At 39.7% G+C, this 17,566-nt stretch overlaps 1 protein-coding gene across 1 annotated transcript in view; it reads left to right on the top strand.

Moving 5' to 3' along the window:
• SLC30A9 (solute carrier family 30 member 9) overlaps nt 1-17,566 on the top strand; it is a 31,335-nt gene that overhangs the window by 7,770 nt on the left and 5,999 nt on the right. The window contains exons 7-14 of the mRNA XM_029286951.1: nt 83-141; nt 4,954-5,021; nt 7,212-7,314; nt 9,169-9,203; nt 9,885-10,020; nt 11,520-11,559; nt 12,664-12,735; nt 15,352-15,459. Coding sequence (XP_029142784.1) covers nt 83-141; nt 4,954-5,021; nt 7,212-7,314; nt 9,169-9,203; nt 9,885-10,020; nt 11,520-11,559; nt 12,664-12,735; nt 15,352-15,459 — 621 coding nt within the window. The remainder of the gene's footprint in view (nt 1-82; nt 142-4,953; nt 5,022-7,211; nt 7,315-9,168; nt 9,204-9,884; nt 10,021-11,519; nt 11,560-12,663; nt 12,736-15,351; nt 15,460-17,566) is intronic.

The following is a 17,566-nucleotide window of genomic DNA, read 5'->3' as shown; positions in this document are numbered from 1 at the left end:
TAACATCAGTAAATACTTTGATTTCCGGTCTTCTTGACCATCGCAGCAGCCGTCACCCATCTTTCTCTCTCTTTTCTTACAGAATTATTTAGAAGCCAGAAATTGTTGAGAGAATACAGGAATTTCCAAGGAGAAACTAAGGTGAACTTTATTTTTTTTTTTATCCTCGGTTGTAAAAAAACCTATCCGTGGCCAATTTCTAAGTACGAGTAGCGGTGTAACTGTAACACGCGTGGTCCTTGAATAATTTCTACCGTCTCTGCTGAGTATGAAAGCCCAAATACTTGTCTAAAGTCGGTCCCTCCCTTTCACTATCCTAGTTTCAAAATTCCTAATTCAAAATTCATCTCCCTGGCTGGTGGTTATTCTCAATTTAAATGATCTCACTGGCTAAATGCAGGCCTGGGCTCTGACATGAAGGTTTGTATCAGGCAAAACTTCTGTAACATTTGATGGAAGACGGTGTCCACACACGCCTACATGAGATCATTGTCTGCGTTGAGGGGTCCCCAAACTTGGCAACTTTTAAGACTTGTGGGCCTTCCCACTCCCAGAAATTTCCCCAGCCGGCCATGTTTGCTGGGGGATTCTGGGAATTGGCGTCCACGGCTTCTTTTTTTTTCCATTTTTATAATATATTTTTTATTTTTCAAACAAACAAAATACACAATACACAATACATTTTCCTTAACAAGACTATGTCCTAGCTCTCTTACATTTATTAACAATTATTTACATTACTTCTCTTACTTTTTTAGTCCTTAATTCTAACCAGCTATAATACATGTCCCATACCTCGTGAAATTCAGTAACTTCTTTGTCTTTTATTTCTAGAGTTAGTTTGTTCGTTTCTGCACAGTCTAAAATCTTTCCTATAATCTTTGCACTTGTCGGCACGTTTTCATTTTTTCCAATGTTGCGCATATGTAATACGTGCCGCCGTTATGTATAATGAAGTATTGGAGTCGTTTTTCAATTTTGGGATTAATTATACCTAGTAAAAAATATTTCAGGCTTGAATTCAATTTGTTGTCTTGTTATTTCCAATATCCATCTTCTTATTTGCTCCCAGTAAATTTTTGCTTTGGGGCGTTGCCACCACATATGGTAAAATGTTCCCTCATTGTTTTTTTACATTTCCAGCAATCTGGATTCATATTTTTATAGATTTTGGCCAATCTCGCCACGGGTTCTTAAAAGTTGCCAAGGCCGGACGCCTTCTCTAGATGCAGCTGATTGACTGATCTTGTTCTGTCCCCATCGGACACCCACACCCAAACAGCCAGCCGAGGGTTAAATAACTTCTTCACACTCCAATCCACAGATAAGAAAACTTGGCAGCAGCTCCGTAGCTGCCTGCCAAGACTTTTACTCAGAGAACAAAAAACAATACACACATTTAGAAATTAAGTCCACAGCAAACTACTTCGCCAGAGATTCAGCTTTGTCCGTCACAGAGTCCAAATGGCCACCACCTCCCTTTTATAGCCTGTGGGGTGTGGTCCAGTGACTCAGCTTGATCTCTGGCACGTCTCCTTTTCTGCTGCGCACGCTTGTCGCTCCTACGCTGGCGTGGATCCAGCCACAACTTCTCTTCCTCACTATCCAAAACACCTGGCTCCTGGCCAATCTCAGAACCACCCGGCTCCTGGTCAATCTCTTCTCCGTCGGGAGACACCTGAGGCATTGCCAAAGAGGAGGGTCCTGGAGAGGGAGGCCTAGCCATCTCCTCTCCTTCATGTTCGGAGCCTTCTTCCTCCGATAAGAGGGGCTCACAAGACGGAGCCACAACAGATCTGGTCTGCAGGGTATGAATAAATACAGCCAGGATTTTTTTTGGGAGGGCTTTGCCAGTAGTTTTATCCAAATGAAGCAGTGTGTCAGGTCTGTCCCAGCGTGGGCGTTTAGGAAAGAAAGATCTTCAACTCCCATTTGTAGCGAGAGGCGTAACTTTTACTGGAGCCAAGGTGGGTTACATAAAAGCCAGATCCGAACATTCCTGCGTAAACCCAGTTCTTTTCCCTTCCCCTGGGCCCTCTCCTCTTTCTTGGTTCTTTTGCAAATGTCCGATGGGGTTCAATCCAGTTGTTTGGGGTAACAGTCCTAAAGTTTGGCACCTTTTGCATTCCGTTCTCACGCTTGGTTCCTGGGATCTGCCAGGGTCTGTCCCAGGCTGGCATCTATGCTTCCTGTCACCCTCTCTCTCTCTGTATTCCCTTACTCCTACCCTCTCCCTTTTTTTAAATAGCAGGATGCCATCCAAGCGAAAGCAACGAGATGGCAGATCTGACCGGGTGTTTCTCTCTTTTTTCTTTTCTTTTTTCTTTCTTTATATAGATTTTATTAGTTGTTGTTTTTTAAAACAAATTTTACTGGTTTTCAAATTTTACACGGAGTATTCGGAAAGCAGCGTGGTGACTGGGTAGTCAGTGGTTCAATAACCACAAAATCTTTAGTACCTATTTCAGGGGACATCATCAGAAATGCCTTCTCTATTTCCCTTAGCATTTGTTACCCCTCACATTTAGGCGAATGGATTTTTAATTGTAACAAGATTAATTAAAACCTTTTATCCATCTATTTTTTTGGCTTATACATATCCCTATCCTGTTTTTAAGTTTTACCTAATTTTCAGTTTTTTATTTACAGCTAGCTGTACCCGGCCACGCGTTGCTGTGGCTCGGTCTGGTAAAAGCGTGTGTTGCTTTTACGTCCAACAGGTGGCGCTGTTTTTTTTTAAAAAAAACATGTTTTTACCTGTCACAGGTGTGACATCTATATAATATAGGTGTATAAAAACACGCGCGTATTCGAATGCAAGGTTGTGTCAAAATTTCAAAGCAATCGGTGAAGAACTTTCGGAGATTTAAGATGTTGAACAAACGAACATTTACATTTTTATTTATATAGATATTCCAATTTAACCTTTTAATATCCATAGTGTTTTGAGTTTCAGGCAATCCAGATTTCCTTTATTTCACTACATAAAAGTTGTCCTCTCTAGAACATACGTGTTACTTACTTAAATATATTCTCATCTTATTTCATAAACGTTTTCTATTCCTCATCCTAATACATCATCACTTCGTGATAGAGTGTCCTTTATTGTCTCAAGTCCATCGTCTATATTATTTGGGCTAAACAATAGTTCCTAATCGTTAATTTTCATTTCCCTGGATTTTATTAATTTTTAATAGGGTTAGGGATAGGGTGGGGTCGGGATTAGGACTGGGATTTGGGTTAGGGTTGGGGTTTTTCCAAGTAACATTTTCAGTATTGAGCAAACAGCATAGTGTCTGGGTACATGTATTTAACTAAAAATAATAGATATAGTTAATTATCATAAGCAAGAGGTCAATTAATCACTCAGTAGCCTTCTTACTAATATATATTCAAAATTACATATCACGTTCCTTTCTCTTTTTTTTTTCTAATTGATTATTTCGCAGTCTTCTGCGCTCCTCTTGAACCCAGCTCCCGTCCTCTTTCAGTAAAAGTAACAACTTATTCACGACGGGCAATTCTCCATTCGCTAGGCTTCGTCTCCGTTTGTTTTGCACGGAGTGACAAACTCGTGTGAGGCACAAAGACCTGGCTGAGTTTCGCTGCAGTCGTGTAAATAGTTGGGATTCGCCCTTTATAAATCACAGTTACTACACCTGTTAGCCAACTCGTGTCTTTTCTTTTTTTTAATTTTAAATTTTTATTTTTTAAACCAACAAAACAAGACAAAACATAACACACACACAGTGTGTACTCCTCCCCCCTTTTTTTTAACAGCAATTTCGTAACGGTAATCTTCTATTATTTACATTTTCCCCCCTTATTCTTCTTTAGATATATTTGTCCTTGTTGTCCCGTTGTTTCTTGTTTGCGTTTTTCTTCCTTCATGCTGTACTTCATACTAAAAATAATACATATTATTATTACTATACATTACTATACACACATTTTCCACTTTCGACCTTTCCACATTTATTCTCCAGTCGTACCACTTATTCCATATTAAATAGTACTCTTGTGTCTTCCTTTTTTTTTATCTCTTTTGTTAATTTGTCCATCTCGGCACAGTCCAGGATTTTCCTTATCACTTCTTCCTCTGATGGTATATTCTCATTTTTCCAGAACTGTGCCTATGCTATTCTTGCTGCCGTTATTATATGTAGAATTACCTAAGTACCGTATTTCTTTACTATATTTTCTGTTTAAAATACCCAGCAAAAAAATCTCTGGTTTCCAGTCTACGGGTTGGTCTATTATTTCTTCTTATTTTAGTCCAGTACTAGCTGTACCCAGCCACGCGTTGCTGTGGCTCAGTCTGGTAAAAGCGTGTGTTGCTTTTACGTCCAACAGATGGCGCTGTTTTTTTTTAAAAAAAGCATGTTTTTACCTGTCACAGGTGTGACATCTATATAATATAGGTATATAAAAACACGTGCGTATTCGAATGCAACGTTGTGTCAAAATTTCAAAGCAATCGGTGAAAACTTTCGAAGATTTAAGATTTTGAACAAACGGACATTTACATTTTTATTTATATAGAAGATTTTTTGCTCACGTCTTGACTGGTTCATTAAGACGCCTGGTGGTAGTAAAGGCACGGAGAATGTTTGAAATGTTTGGACACGAGCTTTCATGCTCGGTGGACATAGATTCTATGTCTTTGCTCGGTTGAGTTGGCGGGATCCCTCTTAGAAGGCCTACTCCTTGTAAGAGAGAATAACTCTCCTTGGCTGCTTTTTTCCTCCAGAACCATCGTTTCCAGGTGTAGATCTGATTGATTTTTTAAAAAATTCTAATCGCTAAATCAACGGACGCTCGTTCGGGCGCTCTCTTGCTTAAAAGAGGCCACATCCAAAACCACGTTTGTCTAAACCATTGCCTTGTTTGTGAAATACGTGCAGAGGCGCGTGTGGTTTGTCTTAAACTACATGCTTGTGTCTTTTAATTCAGCCGCGCTCCCGTGCCACAGCTGTTTTTCTGAGCGGACCAGGAAAAGTGGTGATGGTTGCAATTTGTATGTAAGTTTTCTTTTTTTTTTCTTTTTTTCCTTTTTTCCTTTAGGTGTATGCCTCTTAAACATAGACGCTGAAAAGCTTAATCCGGTTTTATTGTGTTGTGTGATGATGTATTGCGTACTGCTGCATCGAAAGTCAGAGTTTTAGTTTAGAAGGAAAGCTTAAAGCAGTGGTTCTCAACCTGTGGGTCGGGACCCCATTTGGGGTCGATCGACCATTTCATGGGGGTCGCCAAGCAAGGCTGTCCGCCATTTTTTTTGTCCGCCATTTTTTCCCCCTTATCCGGCGGGTGCCTTACCTCCCTTGGGCTGGGCCAGCTGGTGGTCGGCCTGCTCCGTCTCTGCCGCTTGCCAGCTACGCCTCGGCCGGCGCAGGGGGCGGAACCACGCATGCGCAGCGCTCCCGGGCAGGGAAAGTCCTCGACTTACGACCGGTTGGGTAGTCCTTGACTTACGACCTTTTTAGTCCTCGACTTACGACCGGTTTAGTCCTCGACTTACGACCGGTTTAGTCCTCGACTTACGACCGGTTGGGGTCGCGGCATTAAAAAGGTTGAGAACCACTGGCTTAAAGGTAAAAGCCTAAGGCCATTTTTATGTCATTAAAAGGCACCAGGAAGCACCAAAGATAATAATAATAGTAATAATAGTAGTAATAGTAGTAATAGTAGTAATAGTAATAGTAATAATAATAATAATAATAATAATAATAATAATAAAAGTTGGAAGGGACCTTGGAGGTCATCGAGTCCAACCCCCTGCCCAGGCAGGAACCCTATACCATTTCGGACAAATGGCTGTCCAGTCTCTTCTTTAAAACTTCCAGTGTTGGAGCATTCACCACTTCTGGAGGCAGGTTGTTCCATTGGTTAATTGTTCCCATGCTTGGAGCAGGGGGTTGGACTAGATGACCCCCCAAGGTCCCCTCCAGCTCCGTTCGGACTAATTAAACCATTTTTCTGCAAATGATTGCATGGCTTTCGTGGGATTATTTAGGAAAGACGCTGCTTTGAGGATTTAGTCCTCACTTGCTGACTGTCTCAGAGAAAGATCCCGTGCAGATGGAGGCTTCCCAGTTTCTGAAAACCAGGGTTTTGGAAAGCAGGAACAAATGTTGGCTAGTATACAGTACAGCAGTAGCCAACATTGTGGAAACCCTTTGGGAAAAGTGTATTTTTGAGGTTGGATGGCTAATAACACCACTTTCTTTTTTGGGAGTAGTACCATGAAATTATATATCAATAGAAAGATAATTTAATCAAGAATGTAATGCAACATAGTTTGTTCAATTATCTGTGCTGTATTCTATGAAAAGTTATAGCCAAATAACCAGAAAAAGGAAGCACAACTTGCTTAGGTTGATCTCAGGTAGCTTTCCTTCACCTGATTGTAGCCAATGAGCGTGAGTGTTTAGAGAGCCAATCGGGTGTCATCTTGTTTTGGCCACGAGCCAATCAAATCACAGGAGGATCCAGTTATTGATCTCACGTATTGAAGCTGAGAGGAGGGCATTTGTCAGTGTGTTATGGGATCGCTATCAAGTTGGTTGGGTTTTTGGGTGTTCTTTCATTGAGTGAGCTTGTCAAACGTAATAAAATTAAAGTCATGGTGCAAAGAGTTGACCGGTCGCCCAGAAAGCGATGTAAAATTGTATTTATTAAGTGAACAAGGCTACAGTTATAAAGAAATGAGAAGAAAAATGGGTGGAAACTTAACCAAAGGTGGCATTTCTACTGTACACTTTCCCCAAAAGGTTTTCCACCATTTTGGCCACTGCGGTATTCCTCATGTGCACCGGTGCTCTTTCCCTCACATAACACAGTCGCGGTGCTGCCCAGATTTATTTCTTCCCTTTTTTTTTTTTTGCAACCGATCTACCGGAGATCTGGTGAAGGCCGGCGCAGACCCGGTGCCAAACGTGGCTAAGCGATAGAAAAATCGAAAGGGATTTATTTGTACTGTCCTGGGACTTTGGAAGCCGCAGTATATTTTGAATTTCTAGGGCTTCGGAGGCTTTCGCGGGTGTCCTGGGCCCAGTCAACTCTTTTGAGAGTTGACACAGCCCGCCGATCTCATTGATCACCAGTCAGTCCAAGAGCATAAGGCTGGCACTCTGCATGTGAGCTTTGGGGAGTCTCGAAAAAATAAGAAACCAAAAGTTGTGACGCGGGTTTTTCTCCTCCTTCCTCCCCAGAAACGGCTTGAATTTCTTCTTCAAGCTGCTTGCGTGGGTTTACACGGGCTCGGCAAGCATGTTCTCCGAAGCCATACATTCCTTAGCAGACACTTGCAACCAGGTAAGTGGGCAGGACACAGTTTTGTGTGTTCTTGGGGATGCGACGCAGCGAGCGGTTTATTTGGACTTTTCAGCAGAACAGAATATCTACAGGGGAGTCCGACCTTGGTGGGTTTTTTTTTTCTTTCCCCTGCAGATGTTTCATCCACCCCACTGGGGAACATTTATCACCATCGTGATCAGGGTTTCTAGATGTTTTGCTTTGAAGGCCAGCTGAGCTCAGCACGCCCCCCCCCCTCAAATCTGTGAGGCAAAGTTGTACATCAGTGAACACGCGGGGACTGTTTGCAAAGATTAAGGAGAGGGTGGTGTTGGTTCAACGTTATACAAAGCCCCAGAGGGCAGGACAAGAAACAACGGGTGGAAATTCATCAAGGAGAGAAGCAACCTGGAACGAAGGAGAAACTTCCTGACAGTGAGGGCAGTTAATCAGTGGAACAGCTTGCCACCAGAAGTTGTGGGTGCTCCCATCGCTGGAGGTTTTTAGGAAGACGCTGGACAGCCTGAAATGGTACGGGGTCTCCTGCTTGAGCAGAGGGCTGGACTAGAAGACCTCCAAGGTCCCTTCCATATTCTATTCTATTCTATTCTATTCTCTATTCTCTATTCTATTCCCTATTCTATTATTATTCTATTCTATTAATATTCTATTCTCTATTCTATTCTATTCTCTATTCTATTCTATTCTATTCCCTGTTCTATTCTATTCCCTATTCTATTCTATTCTCTATTCTATTCCCTATTCTATTCTGTTCTATTCTATTCTATTCTATTCTATTCTATTCTATTCTATTCTATTCTATTCTATTCTATTATTATTCTATTCTATTCTATTAATATTCTATTCTATTCTCTATTCTATTCTATTCTCTATTCTATTCTATTCTCTATTCTATTCTATTCCCTATACTATTCTCTATTCTATTCTATTCCCTATTGTATTCTATTCTCTATTCTATTCTATTCTATTCTCTATTCTATTCTATTCTCTATTCTATTCTATTCCCTATACTATTCTCTATTCTATTCTATTCCCTATTGTATTCTATTCTCTATTCTATTCCATTCTATTCTATTCTATTCTATTCTATTCTATTCTATTCTATTCTATTCTATTCTATTCTGTTATTATTCTATTCCATTCTATTCTGTTCTATTATTATTCTATTCCATTCCATTCCATTCCATTCCATTCTATTCTATTCTATTCTATTCTATTCTATTCTATTCTATTCTATTCTATTCTATTCTAGGTCTTCTAGTCCAGCCCCCTGCTGAAGCAGAAGAACTTATACCATCTCAGACAAATGATTGTCCAGCCTCTTCTTAAAAATCTCCAGGGATGGAGCGCCCACAATTTCTGGAGGCAAAGCTGTTCCACTGGTTGATTGTTCTCACTGTCAGGAAGTTCCTCCTTAATTCCAGGTTGCTTCTCTCCTTGATGAATTTCCATCCATTATTTCTCGTCTTTCCCTCTGGTGCTCTGGAGAATAGTTTAACCCCTCTTCTTTGGGGCAGCCCCTCCAATACTGGAAGACTGCCATCCTGTCCCCCCTAGTCCTTCCTTTCTTTAGACTGGCCAANGGAGAAACTTCCTGACAGTTAGAACAATTAACCAGTGGAACAACCTGCCTCCAGAAGCGGTGAATGCTCCAACACTGGAAGTTTTTAAGAAGAGACTGGACAGCCATTTGTCTGAAATGGTGTAGGGTTCCTGCCTGGGCAGGGGGTTGGACTCGATGACCTCCAAGGTCCCTTCCAACTTTATTATTATTATTATTATGTTTTCTTGGATAGACCGTATCCTTGAAAAATTTGCCCAACTGGGTCTCCTGTTTCGGACATTTTGCCGAAGTCCAGATTCAGTGAAATAACTAGCAGTTTGGGAAAGTAAAGTTGACAATTCTTGGGGCTTTTAAGACCGTCTCGGGCGAGAATTTCTCAATCTTGACAGCTTTAAGCCACCTAGACTGGGGTATAGGCAACCTTGGCTCTTTTAGGACTCGTGGACTTCAACTCCCAGAATTCCTGCTTAGAGAGGGCTGTAAATCACTATGAAGTGATATATAAGTCTAAATGTCATTGCTAACTATCATCTACCTATCAACTATCTTTATCTATCTATCTGGGGGAAAATCCGCTTAAAGAGGGCTATTGCTAGGAATCATTGCCTTTCCCGAGTCCGGATTTGCTTCTAAGGTCTATCCCTTGTTCACTCTCAACGGATTTCCAAATGTGATGGCAGTTAATAATAATAATAATAATAATAATAATAATAATAATAATAATAATAATAATAATAATAATAAAGTTGGAAGGGACCTTGGAGGTCTTCTAGTCCAACCCCCTGCTCAGGCGGGAAACCCTATAGCATTTCGGACAAATGGCTGTCCAGTCCCTTCTTAAAAACTTCCAGTGTTGGAGCATTCACCGCTTCTGGAGGCCGGTGGTTCCACTGGTTAATTGTTCTAACAATTAATCAATTATGCCGCCTTCCGCTCTCCGACATTTCCGTTTTTCCTTCCTGAGTCACAGTGGTGTTTTTCCCCCCTCCCTCCTCCTTCCTTCCAGGTATGGCTTCACAAACATGCGCTACATCGCGTCTCTGATCAGCGGCGTTGGCATCTTCATGATGGGGGCCGGCCTCTCGTGGTATCATGGGGTTATCGGGCTACTCAACCCTCAGCCGATAGAATCCCTTCTCTGGGTACGTTGCGTCGAAAGGTCGGTTTAGCCGGGTGATTTGCGTCGCGATAGCCGTGAAATTCTCTGGTTTCTTTCTTTCTTTCTTCCCTCTCCCTCTTTCATACTCTTCTTTCTTTTCTTTCCTTCCTTTCTTCCTTCCCTCTCTTTCATACTCTTCCTTCCTTCCCTCTCCCTCTTTCATACTCTTCTTTCTTTCTTTCTTTCTTTCTTTCTTTCTTTCTTTCTTTCTTTCTTTCTTCTTTCTTTCTTTCTTTCTTTCTTTCTTCCCTCTCCCTCTTTCATACAGACAGATAGATAGAAATAGAAGAGATATAGATAGGCAGGCAGGCTGGCTGGATGAATGGATAGATATAGATATACATGATAGATAAGTAGATAGATAAAATAGATAAGATAGATATCAATGATAGATAAGTAGATAGATAGATAGATAGATAGATAGATAGATAGATAGATAGATAGATAGATAGATAGATAGATAGACAGATAAGATAGATAGATAGATAAGATAGATATCTAGGATAGATATAGATGATGGATAAGTAGATATATTAGATAGATAGATAGATAGATAGATAGACAGACAGACAGACAGACAGACAGACAGACAGACAGATAAGATAAGATAGAGACAGACAGACAGACAGACAAGATAGATAGATAAGATAGATAGATAGACAGACAGACAGACAAGGTAAGATAAGATAGATAGATAGATAGATAGATAGATAGATAGATAGATAGATAGATAGATAGATAGATAGATAGATAAGACAGACAGACAGACAGAGACAGACAGACAGACAGACAGACAAGATAGATAGATTAGATAGATAGACAGACAGATAAGGTAAGATAAGATAAGATAGATAGATAGATAGATAGATAGATAGATAGATAGATAGATAGATAGATAGATAGATAGATAGATAGATAGATAGATAGATAGATAGGTAAGATAGACAGACAGACAGACAGACAGACAGACAGAGACAGACAGACAGACAGACAAGATAGATTAGATAGATAGATAGATAGATAGATAGATAGATAGACAGACAGATAAGGTAAGATAAGATAGATAGATAGATAGATAGATAGATAGATAGATAGATAGATAGATAGATAGATTAGATAGATAAGACAGATGATAGCTAAGTAGATAGATTAGATAGACAGATAAACTAGATAGACAGACAGACAGACAAACAAACCGATAAACACACACATTCATCCATTCATTCGCAGCCCAAATCAAGCCACTACAGGACGAGGAAACCCTTGGTGCTCTATTACAGCATTTGGGGGAAATAATTGTCATTTTAAGACGGGGAGCACAGTTCCTCTTTAGAGGTCTGAAGCTCGCTGACCGGAATGCCAAAAATACGCAAAAAGGATTTAATCCAGCCTCAAGATTCGGATCGTTGGTGGTATGAGGTATACAGCTTAATATTGTACTACTACAATTAACTCCCGTTTTTGTTTCTCTGTTACTTTCAGGCTTACTGCATTTTGGCAGGATCTCTGGTGTCAGAAGGAGGTAGGTGACCTAGCAGGGGGGGAAAAAAAAATACGTCAAACCTTAACAAAGTATGCAGTTGTTTCCTAGACAAATTGAACACGGCTTAAGCCCTTACGGATAGCAGCACTCTGACCTGTCAGAATACTGTTGGTTAATGTCAATGAATAATAATAATAAAAAAAAACACCAACCAGAAACATTAAAAAGATTATATGAGAATTTATTCCAGCGATCCCCTACGTTGATCTGATTCAAGAAAGCTGACTCGTCGGGAAGTCCGTTTCCCCACAAGATTTATCGACTTAATAGTCAGTCATCAAGAGAAGATGGATAGATTATATTCAGAATAAATATGGGACTAAAAAGTTCCATTTGGTTTTTGAGTATTAAATTTTAGAGTATTATTATTGTTAATATTTTATAATGGTTTATTTTTTCTTTTATTTTTAATTCTTACAATGATATTATTTGTTCATTATTGTGTTTAACTTTAATTTACTTAAATTTATCTAAAAAGGGAGTTAAAGTGCTTTATAGATTTGGTAATTTAGTAGTTGGTTAATGTTATTTAGATTATGATTATTATTTGTTAACCCTGTGAATAGCTCTGGGAAGTGGGGGGGAGGGGGGTTTGGGGGTGGGAGGGGAATAATATTGTAATCTTTATAACACTTTTAATAAAAAAGAAAGAAAGAAAGCTGACTCGTTGGGAAGTCAATTTCACCACAAGACTTATCGACTTAATAGTCANAGACCCAGTTTGTATCCTGGTTGATTATCTGTTGGCCAGTAAGAAAAAGGATGTTAACTTCCTTGATGTCATCAAATTTGCAGGCGACACCAAGCTGGCAGGAACAGCCAACACTCCATTTTTCTGGTGCCGTTGTAACTTCGAACGGTCACTAAATAAAACTCTGGCAAGTTGAGGACTAACCCTGTATTTAACGGTTCCGGGGTTCCCTTCCCATTTTAAGGGGTCACTTTTCTGGATTCTTGTTAACAAAACAAACAAACAAAACAAAACACACACACAGAGAGACCCCAAATCTGGGCGGGTGGGAGTTTGTGACTTTTTTTCCTGCTGTCCCCTTGAATGAAATCGTTGTGTTGATGTTGTTGCAGCTACTCTCCTGGTAGCTATCAACGAAATCCGAAGGAGCGCCCGAGCGAACGGACTCTCCTTCTATCACTACGGTAAGTTGGTTTTCATATGTAGGGTTTCCTGCCTGAGCAGGGGGTTGGACTAGATCAGGGCTTTTTTTGGGGGGGGGGGGGGGAAAGAAATTTTATTGTTTTTTAGTTTTTTAAAACAAAATGCTCAAGACACACCGTGGTGTTAGGGTCGTCAAACATCCAAAGACAAAACATATATACATAATTCAGTCAATGCATCTAATATTCCCTCTCTTTTTCCCTTAAGTAACATAATCTATTTAAAATAGTCCAATTCTAGCTTAAATTTATTCAACCCATACCTGATATTAAAGCTTTAGAAATCTACACTACCATAATCAAATTAGCTTTCAAGTACAAACATCATCAGTTCGGGTATCCCTTCCAAATATATTCTAGTTCCTTGATTTGATCGTAGATCTGATTTAGTTCTTCTTCCACTAATATCCCTTAATTAAAATTAAAATGTGAATCTATCCTATACGTATCTAGTCCATCCATTAATCAACCTCTCTAAGCTGACAGAAGAAAATCAAACCTTAAGTCATTTCGATCCATTAAACAGAATTCACATTACATCCAGTTAATTGTCATAACTAATAACATCCATGTTATCAAACAATCAATAGAGCAGGGCTTTTCAACCAGTGGTACAGGTACCCCCAGTGGTACATTGGCACCTGGCAGGTGGTACACAGCCCTGCCCAGCCTAGCCAAGTGTAGCGGTGGAGGGAACGAGCCAAAACACAGTGTAGGACTTGCTGTGAGAGAGTCCTCAGAAGCTGCAGGGGTAAGTCGAGGGCTACCTGTACTTTATCACTTTTTTCCTTTTTTGGGGGGGGGTCATCAAGTTTTTGACTGGGGTCATCAAGTTTTTGCTTGTCAAAAGGTTGCAAAAGGGGGATCACATGACCCTGGGACAGTGTGACCATCATAAATATGAATCAGTTGCCAAGCATCCAAATATAAATCACATGACCCTGGGCATGGTGCAATGGTCATAAGTGTGAAAAATGGTCATAAGTCATTTCAGTGCAATTGCAACTTTGAACAGAGGTTTTTTTTTGTTGTTGTGGGGCTTTTTTTTTTTTTTTTTTTTGGTCATCAGGTTTTTGACACCTTGCTAGGTGGTACTCGAATATTGCCGTATCCTAAAAGTGGTACAAACGGTAAAAAGGTTGAAAAGCCCTGGACTAGATGACCTCCAAGGTCCCTTCCAACTTTATTATTATTATGGATCATCGCACAGTCAGCCAGATGTTCAGACTGGATTTGGCATTTTGTCTACCTATCCTTACCCAGGACCTGGGATAGGCAGATGTGGATGTTTGATGGTATTACAGATCTCGTCGCGGGATGGAAGCGGTTCCTAGTAAGGCCGCCTTTTGCAATTGACTAATAGCGAATTTGTCAATGCCGATGATGGTGTTCAAGTGGTGCTCCAGTTGTTTTGGGATTGCACCCAAGGTGCCTATTACTATTGGTACTACCCTTGCTTGCTTTTGCCACAGTCTTTCTATTTCTATTTGTAGGTCTCTGTATTTTGTTATCTTCTCCAGTTCTTTCTCGTCTATTCTGTTGTCTCCAGGCACTGCCACGTCCACTGTCCAGACTTTTTTGTCTTTCTTATCGACAATTGTTAAGTCCGGGGTGTTATGTTGCAGGTGCTTGTCTGTTTGAATTCTAAAAGTGGTACAAACGGTAAAAAGGTTGAAAAGCCCTGGACTAGATGACCTCCAAGGTCCCTTCCAACATTATTATTATTATTTGTATTATTATTATTATTATTATTATTATTATTATTATTATTATTATTATTTATTATTATTATTATTATTATTATTAGGCAGGAATTTGTAATATCCATACTTTTCTCTCTCTCTACTGTTTCTTGAAATTGTATCGCAGAGAAGGAAACGATTATCATCATCATCGTCATTATTATTATTATTATTATTATTATTATTATTATTATTATTATTGTTACAGTTAAAATCCAGCATGAATAAACTTGGCGTTGGCGTTTAGGAGAATCAATTGATTGGTATATGGCCTCTCTGAAACTGGATCGGTGCTCTAATTTCTTTCCTTTTTTTAAAAAAAAAGAAAATTGTATCGATTTTCTAATTTTACATTTAAATATTTAAAAAGCAGCGTGGCGGCTGAGTTAATCGACGATTCAATAGCATACAAGTATCTTTAGTACAAATCTCAAACTACCACATTAAGTATTTCCTCTCTTTTCCCCTTAGTATTTACTGTCTCATGTTTAAACTAATAACAATTCTTATTATATCGATTAAATAAAGATAACTTTCTTACATTTATCAATAATTTTTAGGTTCTACATATCCTGGTTATTTTAACATTCCATCTTTATAGACAGTGTCCTAATTAGTTTTTCCAAAGTTTTAGTTTCCCATTAATATATAATTTAACATTTAGTATTTATAATTTCCAAGTTTTAAATAACCCCAGTTCCCTTTATCACAATTCATCGCAAAATCTAATGTTCACTGTACACGTCTTATCTATTTGAATATATTTTATTTCTCACCATCTTACATCAACTGATTAATAATACAGTATAACGTTCTTCTTTTCTGTTAATTGCTCTAATTTCTTTTCCACCTTCAGTTATCCAGGCTTGTGATCCCAGCACAAACGTTGTGTTGTTAGAAGACACGGCTGCAGTTCTGGGCGTGATGCTGGCTGCTACCTGCATGGGGCTGACTTCCTTAACAGGTGAGCCCAGACTGATTTTTTTTTAATATTTTTAATACAGTAGTGGCCAAAATTGTGGAAACCTTTTGGGAAAAGTGTATTTTTGAGGTTTGATGGCTAATAACACCCCTTTCTTTTTTGGAGTAGTACCATAAAATTATATATCAATGGAAAGATAATTTAATCAAGAATGTCATGCAACAAAGTTTGTTCAATGATCTGTACTGTATTCTATGAAAAGTTATAGTCAAATAACCAGAAAAAGGAAGCACAACTTGCTTAGGTTGATCTCAGGTAGCTTTCCTTCACCTGATTGTAGCCAATGAGCGTGAGTGTTTAGAGAGCCAATCGGGTGTCATCTTGTTTTGGCAATGAGCCAATCAGATCACGGTAGGATTCGGTTATTGATCTCATGTATTGAAGCTGAGAGGAGGACATTTGTCAGTGTGTTATTGTGATCGCTATCAAGTTGGTTGGGTTTTTTTGTGTCCTTTCATTTAGTGAGCTTGTAAAATGTAATAAAATTAAAATAATGGTGGAAAGAGTTGACTGGTTGCCCAGAAAGCGATGTAAAATAGTATTATTAAGTGAACAAGGCTACAGTTATAAAGAAATTAGAAGGAAAAATGGGTGGAAACTTAACCAAAGGTGGCATTTCTACTGTACACTTTTCCCAAAAGGTTTCTACAATGTTGGAGTCCTAGTGGACAATCACTTAAATATGAGCCAGTTGTGTGCTGCGGCTGCCAAAAAGGCCAACACAGTGCTAGGCTGCATTAACAGAGGGATAGAATCAAGATCACGTGAAGTGTTAATACCACTTTACAATGCCTTGGTAAGGCCACACTTGGAATACTGCATCCAGGTTTGGTCACCGCAATGTAAAAAAGATGTTGAGACTCTACAAAGAGTGCAGAGAAGAGCAACAAAGATGATTAGGGGACTGGAGGCTAGAACATATAAGGAACGGTTGCTGGAATTGGGGATGTCTAGTTTAACGAAGAGAAGGACGAGGGGGGACAGAATAGCAGCCTTCCAGTATCTCAGGGGCTGCCCCAAAGAAGAGGGAGTCAAGCTATTCTCCAAAGCACCTGAAGGCAGGACGAGAAGCAACGGATGGAAACTAATCAAGGAGAGAAGCAACCTAGAACTACGGAGAAACTTCCTGACAGTTAGAACAATTAACCAGTGGAACAACTTGCCACCAGAAGCTGTGAATACTCCAACACTGCAGATTTCTAAGAAGAGAATGGACAGCCATTTGTCTGAAACGGTATAGGGTTTCCTGCCTGAGCAGGGGGTTGGACTAGATGACCTCCAAGGTCCCTTCCAACTTTATTATTATTATTATTCTTTGCAGCAGTTACAAACATGATGATTACCATCTCCCAAATTAACTCTCATGGCTCCCTTCTCCCAGTAAACAGCCCTTTTTAATGAGTAAATCCAGAATTTATATATGCAGGGGTGAATCCAAGCACATTCTCAGGCCTGCGTTTCGAGCGTCACAAAGAGGATTCTCCTCCAGCTTAATTCAATCTACTCAGACAGCTTAACAAATAGAATAGAATTCTTTGCTGGCCAAGTGTGATTGGACCCGCACAAGGACTTCGTCTCCGGTCCAGAAGCTCTCAGCGTACACACAAGCAACGTGGGATCATCACAATTATAATCATAAAATACAATCGTAAATCATAGATACCACACTCAGTGATAGCCATAGGATACTAAAGCAATCCGCACAAATCATCATAGGATACTAAATAAAAGCAATCAGCATAAATCGTGAGATAGAACAACAAAATATACTCATAGGAGATTCTAGGTGGAATTTTCCTCCAGTGGGATTTTCCCATGCATTTTACCAGGAAACATAGATAGGGCATCCTAGAAAAGTCAGTGCCCTCCTAACCATACCCAAGCACTCCGAATTTGTTGGCGATGTCCATTTTGCTCTCTTGAGTTCATGGTGACCTAACCCTAAGTGGAATTTTCCTCCAATGGGATTCTCCCATGTATTTTACCAGGAAACAGAGATAGGGCAGCCTAGAAAAGTCAGTGCCCTCCTAACCATACCCAAGCACTCCAAATTTGTTGGCGATGTCCATTTTGCTCTCTTGAGTTCATG

The sequence above is a fragment of the Protobothrops mucrosquamatus genome, unplaced genomic scaffold (assembly GCF_001527695.2).
Source record: "Protobothrops mucrosquamatus isolate PMUCROS unplaced genomic scaffold, P.Mucros_1.0 scaffold6318, whole genome shotgun sequence".
Taxonomy (NCBI): domain Eukaryota; kingdom Metazoa; phylum Chordata; class Lepidosauria; order Squamata; family Viperidae; genus Protobothrops; species Protobothrops mucrosquamatus.
This window is presented reverse-complemented; position numbering and strand designations above follow the sequence as displayed.